General features: G+C 33.3%; 1 protein-coding gene across 1 annotated transcript; it reads left to right on the forward strand.

Moving 5' to 3' along the window:
- The first annotated feature begins 2,651 nt into the window (after nt 1-2,651).
- On the forward strand, nt 2,652-5,582 carry LOC147807145 (uncharacterized). The gene has a single exon (XM_087168792.1). The coding sequence runs from the start codon at nt 2,652-2,654 to the stop codon at nt 5,580-5,582; it is 2,931 nt and encodes a 976-aa protein (XP_087024918.1).
- Nucleotides 5,583-7,724: the final 2,142 nt, after the last annotated feature.

Genomic DNA, 7,724 nt, shown 5'->3' on the forward strand with positions numbered 1-7,724 from the left:
GCGTTTATATATACATATGTATATTTATTAATTATGTTTCACTTCTTCATTTGTATTATATTTATTTATAAAAAATTTTCACTCTTGTCGTGGTTGCCAAATTGACTGGTAAAGGGCTTTTCGTCTTGGTTTCGGTTTTATATCAAACTCTGATGGGAAGAAAACCACCCGCGTGTTTGCCGTGCGTGGAGACCCGTGTCCCTGGAAAGGGGGATCCTGGTAGTTGAGGGCCATCTTGGTACCCCAACACACTACTTTGGCCCCTGCTTCAGGTAAACGGGAGGTGCATAGTGGCCCGTATGCATCAATCGGCATGTCACAAACGTCATCTGATGGCTAGGGTCAAGCCCGGGGTCACTTACTGAGCACCTCGTTAAGGGTGGAGGCTGCTTCAGGGGTGACTTTCGGGCGTATAGCTATTGGCCAGCATCGGTGTTAAGTAACAGATTTTTTACTGTCACTTACATCCCCTAAGTTGGACTCCGTGGTGGGTGGTGCAGTTGATAGTGGAAGTTGATTATTTTTTCTATGGCTGAAAATGAACAGATGGTGTTCAGTTCCGCACACCGAAACAAAAGCGGGACAATTTTCTCACCTAGTTTCAATCTTGCTAAATGCACAAATTACGACCACACTACAGCAAAATTTCTGATCTTAAGCTCTACAGAAAAGAAACTTTCGTCTATATCACCATTTTTAGTTCAAAAAACGCTTGAAGCAAATATTGGTAATCCTAAAAATGTAAAACAGATGCCATCAGGAGACTTGTTAATTGAAACAAATTCCAACAAACAAACAGCTTCACTTTTGAAATTATCTGAACTCGGAAACGTTAAAATCTCAGTAACCCCTCACAACACTCTAAATATATCTAAAGGCGTGATCTCTGATAAGACGTTACAATCACTTCCAATTTCTGAAATAATCGAAGGTCTCTCCAGTCAAGGAGTTATAGATGCACGGCACATAACCATAAAAAAAGGTCCAGAAATAGTTACTACTCAACACATAATCTTAACATTCAACACTTCAATACTACCTGATGATATTAAAGCAGGATACCGAAACTGTAAAGTTCGCCCATACATTCCCAATCCACTCCGATGCTTTAAATGTCAAAAATTCGGCCATTCTACAAACAACTGCAGAGGAAAAGAGACTTGCTCTCGCTGCAGTGAAACCGGTCACACTTTTAAAACATGTAATCAGCCAGAAAAATGTACTAACTGTTCCGAATCTCACTCTGCAAATTCTTGTCAATGCCCTAGATGGAAACAAGAAAAACAAATACTAAATATAAAAGTAATGCAAAACTTATCATATTTTGAGGCTAAAAGCAAATTTTTAAACTCACAACCTAGACTTAATGTTTCATATGCTTCAGTGGTCAAAACTCCAAAAGCAACCAAATCCATTGGTATACAGACTGAAACTAATGAATCTGAGATTCGGAATACAAAACGTACCATATCACCCAAATGTCCAAAAGCTCTGACAACAACCCCTTCTCAGACAACCAATGTGTTAAAATCAAAATCTGCACAATCTTCACAGCAATCCAAAGTCGCAATCCCGTCAACTTCTGATCAGTTATTATCTCAAAATACTAGTAAAAGCAGTCAATATCTGAAAATAACCCCACAAATGGTCAATGTTCTTCACAAAAAATTAACTCAATCCCCATTGGTAAGTAAACCCAAATACATATCTAAAAGCAGACAAAATCGTTTCAATAAAAACCGGAAAAAATTATCAAATAACCAACAGGATCAGTTTTCATCAGATACAATGGTTACAGACGACGAAAATTGCTCAGATGCTTCTCAAATGCAAATAGAAAAAGGGATGGAAACTCCAGAAAACCTTAAACCAAAAAACATAAAAATTAAAAATGGCCGATAGACTTATATCTTGGAATTGTCGCGGGTTTTATGTTAATTTGCCAGATATCAAAAATATTATTGAAAAACATAACCCCGTTTGTCTCGCACTTCAGGAAACATTTTTGAAACATAACCACAAAGCCAATATACAAAAATATTCGCACGTAAGAAACGACTTTATTAATGGAAATAAAGCATGCGGAGGTGTATCTCTCTTAATTTCAAAAAGTTATCCATTTTCGACTGTTCCATTAACAACTACCTTGCAAGCAGTAGCAGCACAAGTTACATTTCAATCAAAGCTCATCACAATATGCAGTCTGTACCTTCCACCAAATCAATCAATATCGCAATCAGATCTTAACAACCTAATAGCAGAATTACCAGAGCCGTTTATAATCACAGGTGATCTAAATGGACATAGCACAACTTGGGGCAGTGATACTACAAATTCTCGTGGGAATCAAATTGATACATTAATAGACGACCACCAACTCTGTTTACTAAATACGGATGAAAAAACACATTTTCACTTTCCATCTCGTACATTCCATACCATTGATTTGACACTGTGTTCACCACGTATTTATACCCTGTTGCAATTTTTTGTTTGGAATGACCTTTATCATAGCGACCATTTTCCTCTAATCATCAATATTTTTAAACCTGGGAATACTAATACAGTACATTTTCCTAGACTGCTAACACATTTAGCAAATTGGTCACTTTTTCAAGAGTCACTAACATTCAATGAAGAAATTGTTGATAATGGTAATATTGAAGAAGCCTGCACAACATATTACAAGTACTCTCATAAACGCATCTGAAAATTCCATTCCACGTACCTCAACTAATTTACCTAAATACCCAAAACCATGGTGGAACGAAGAATGCAGACAAACTCATAAAGCTCAAAAACGAGCCTGGAGAATATTCCGTCGATACCCAACTGTTGAAAATTTAATCCTGTTTAAAAAATCCCGTGCACTTGCAAGGAAAACTAGAAGGCAAAGCCAAAGAGAATCTTGGATTAAATATATAAGTACCATAAATAACAATACGAAAGCAAAAGAAATTTGGGCAAAAATAAAAAAAATATCTGGTCATTACAACTCCTTACCTATTACGCATCTTGAAGTAAATGGAAATAAAATAACAGAAATTAAAGAAATAGCAAATACCCTCGCCGAAAACTTTTCCCGAGCCTCTAGTACAGAAAATTACTCTCCAACTTTCCAAAAATACAAAACTCAAACTGAAAAAAATGTACTTAGACCCTCTGTTGAACCTCACAATGATTACAATTCTCCTCTAACAATAACTGAATTAAAATCTGCTATTAATAAATGTAAAGAAACATCTCCAGGGCCTGACAAAATTCACAATAGTATGTTTAAACACCTCTCTGACACCCATTTGGAAATAATTTTAAAACTGTTTAATAGAGTTTGGGTGAATAGACAATTCCCATCAATATGGAGAAAATCATATATAGTTGCCATTCCTAAACCAGGTAAGGACCTTATACACCCTACCAATTACCGACCAATCGCTCTCACCAGTTGTCTTTGCAAACTTCTAGAGAGAATAATAAACGCAAGATTAATATATTTATTGGAATCTCGTTGTATTTTATCTAAGAGACAAAGCGGATTTCGCAAGTGTAATTCAACTGTTGACAATCTAATGCTCTTAGAAACTGATATACGTGAAGCGTTTTTAAAAAGGCAACATCTTGTGACGATATTTTTTGATATTGAGAAAGCGTATGATCGAACGTGGAGATACGGCATTTTAAGGGACCTTTTAAATTATGACATTAATGGAAATATGTTTTATTTTATTCAAAACTTTTTAACAGACAGGACATTTCAAGTTAGAATGAATAACACTTTATCTGACACTTTTAATCAAGAGGAAGGTGTTCCTCAAGGTAGTGTCATTAGTGTAACCTTATTTCTTATAAAAATAAACGATATTTTAACCACATTACCATCTACAGTGGACGGCAGGTTATTCGTTGATGATCTGCGGATCTCTTGTAAAGCATCTCATATGCACACTATCGAAAGACAATTGCAGCTCGCTATTAATAAATTATCCCAATGGACAGAGTTAAATGGTTTTAATTTTTCTACAACTAAGACAACGAGTATACACTTCTGTCGACGAAGAGGGCTCCACCCCGATCCTGAACTGTATCTCAAAAACTTTCGCATTCCCGTTTTAAGCGAAACAAAATTTCTTGGTTTGATCTTAGACTCTAAACTCACTTTTGCATCTCATATTAAGCACTTAAGAAAAACCTGTGGACTGAAATTAAATTTACTTAAAGTTTTGACAAACACCTCTTGGGGTGCAGATACAGATGCCATGCTCAAAATTTATAGGTGTATCATTCGATCTAAACTCGACTATGGTTGCGTTGTCTACGGATCAGCTAGAAAATCTGTTCTTAAATATCTTGACACCATCCATAATTCCGGCATACGTATAGCAACAGGAGCATTTCGCACATCACCCATAAAAAGTCTAAACGTTTTATATCATGAACCAACTCTTGCTGAACGACGCAATAAGCTAACATTGAGATATTATTTTCATGTCAAAAGCCATCATATACATTCCATGTTTTCAAATGTTACAACTCCATTTTATGAAAGATTATTTAGTAACAGACCCTCTGCAATACCGACTTTTGGTTTGAGAGTAAGAAAGCTTTTATCTGACCTAAACCTAGAAGACTTTAATATTTTACCTGCGAGCGAATTAAGACCTCCTTGGGACGTCATTTCTCTCCAAACTATTGATATTTTTAACAATCTGACAAAAGCACAAACTGCTGCTGACATTTACTTACAGCTTTTTAATTCACACCAAGAACAATATAGTAATTTTAATTCCATTTTTACAGATGGCTCTAAAGGCCTTGACCATGTTGCAAGCGCTGTTGTTACCCCTTTCTCCACAATATCTGAAAAATTACATTCAAAATGCTCCGTATTTACATCTGAATGCCATGCGGTTTATCTGGCTCTTCAATTTATTTCTTCTCAAAGGTTGAAAAAATGGATAATATATTCAGATTCAAAAAGTGTCATAGTTGCCTTACAAAATAAAGAACTAAATACACATTCTATTATAAATAATATTTTAAACCTATACAGCAATTTATTCCTAAAAGAATATGCCATAATTTTCTGTTGGGTGCCAGGCCATGCTGGCATTTCGGGTAATGAAGCAGCAGATAAAGTGGCTAAGTCAACAAACAATATAACAAACAACCCCCTTACCTACACAGATATCAAAAATGCAATTGACAATGAACAGTATTTACACTGGCAAAATGATTGGGAAAATGAAATAAATAATAAATTGCATGGCATTAAACCTTCTATTAAAGCTTATAAAAGTCTAAACATTAGTCGAAAGCAGGAAGTAGTATTGAATCGCTTGCGCATTGGCCACTCTCGATTAACCCATAAACATCTTTTATTAAACGAAACTGCACCCGAATGTTCTCATTGTAGAGAACAGCTCACTATTAAACATATTTTAACAAAGTGTAACGAATTTAAAACACAGAGACAACGCCACTTTGGTTGCTTTAATCCAACATTGACTTTATTAATTGGAGATAAACCTCACAATAACATTTTTAATTATCTAAGGGACATTGGTTTTTACAAATCAATTTAGCTTTAACTTATAGCAGAATGTTTCTTATAAAACAAGTTGTAGGTGCGGTATGGCCAAAAATGGCTTTTGCGCCAATAATACTTAATTAACTAACTAACTATACCCTGAGTCTCTGCTGCTCTGGGCTTTCTCCTATTTTATTTTATAACCATCGTTGAACAGCCAACCCAGTTTTGAGTTTACGACTACCAATGTAAACAAACTAATTATTTGGTCTAAAAATTAGCCTATAAGACGAAATAATAGACAAATTTGTAGAATAAAATGATATTGGAACAGACTATCAGACTATATACTTACAGTAGAAACAATTTATCGAAATTGTATACCTTTTCCCTCTTAGAACATAATTAATTAAATTGAATTCTTACATTTCATGGCTGGCTATTCAATATAATATGATGAACATAATTAATACGGTGTTTTTCCCCTTTTTGCATCTAGAACTGTCTGCACACATATGGGGAGAATTTTCACCAGTTTTTGATACATGACCATACAAATTGCTTTCCAGGCGTTCATCACGACAGAAGTGAGAGCTGGCAGCGAGGATCGACTTTATTGGCTACATAATCTGAGTTAGAACTCGTTTCATATTTATTCCATGTGGCTTAGGTTGCCACATATCAGAACTGTAAGAATTATATTCCAGTTTTTAAACACCCATTTCATGAAACCATGGTCTGGATGTGTGAATTGAGCTGTAATCCAGCTGGAAAAGAAATGGTCCCCCCGGAAAATATTGTTATTGATTTGGGAGGGCAGCATCGCCTAGTATGTATATATATATATATATATATATATATATATATATATATATATATATATATATATATATATATATATATATATATATATATATATATATATATATATTCCTATTCAGAGTTGAATCAAATAAAAATCAAAATTAACGGAATAAAAATAGGAATCAATTTTAATGAGCTTGGCAATTATCGCCCTCTCTCGGAGCTAATCCATCTGTTTTGTCTCATTAAAAGTGAAAGCTTTTTAACTAGATTATTTTTATTTAAACTGAATGTTGAAACTTAGTAGCTTGAAAATGAGAACAAATATATTCTAATTCAATGGCTGTCTTACTTGGTAATATCATTCCAAAATAAGTTTCACTTTATTTAGATAAAAGAAAATCTAACTAAACCAGTTCCTTGGATGGTTCAGGAAAATTAAGTAATCTTAAGAATCCAGTTTTATTTTACCTGTGTGCGAGAAGAAAAAAAACATCATTCTTTGATTATTATTTTTTAATAATTGGTGATTGAAAATAATTTTTATTGAGGCAATTTATGGATGAATTTTTATAATGAAATTTCAAATAGTTATCAAGAGCAATTTTAATAACAACATTCCATACTTCCTATGAAATATTACTTCAAATTACGGTGATTATGATTTTTTTTGCGGAAAATTTGTTTCCTGAAATACTAGTAGCTTTTATATCAAGAATTATATCAATCTCAGAGATATCTTTTTAATTTAGCGCCTAGGGGACCACTCTTTTGTAATAATGTGAATTAGTATTAAATGATAATTATGATGCATTACTTTTTAAAATTGCTTACAGCATGTATTTTTTTTGAAAAAATTTTATTAATGTGCCTTTTCAAAACTAGTACTTAACCTTTTTTATCATCCTGGTTTATCAAAATAAAAATATATCAGAGTAATTATCAAAATAAAAAGAACGTAATAATAGCAGCGAATAATACTTGGAAAGGATGATAAAATACCTTTAAATTAGGAGTAAATAAACATTTTACAAATAAACAATACTTTTATAACTCTTATTAATTTAATGCTGATGAGAACCATAAAAATCTAGAGCTTTACGTGAGAAAATTTAGCCGTGCCATGTGATTTATCTATCCATTAGGAAAACACAGGCAGGTCAATATTTTCATCTGAGTTTCCTGTGAATAGTTTTATTAAATGATCAATGAATTTCTCTAAAAAAAGGCCTCTAAAGATAAAAATACAGCAATAAAAGTAATGTTCAAGTTTATAAAAAAATATGTGTCTATCTTATGTCAGAATTTAAGAAAATATATTATAGATAAATTGATTAACCTCATTTTTTAGCAAAATAATCTTAAGAGAATTTATTAATAAAGGAAATTTCAT

This window comes from Parasteatoda tepidariorum, chromosome 7 (genome assembly GCF_982258835.1).
Source record: "Parasteatoda tepidariorum strain Cologne lab strain chromosome 7, Ptep-v5.0, whole genome shotgun sequence".
In the NCBI taxonomy this organism is placed as follows: Eukaryota; Metazoa; Arthropoda; class Arachnida; order Araneae; family Theridiidae; genus Parasteatoda; species Parasteatoda tepidariorum.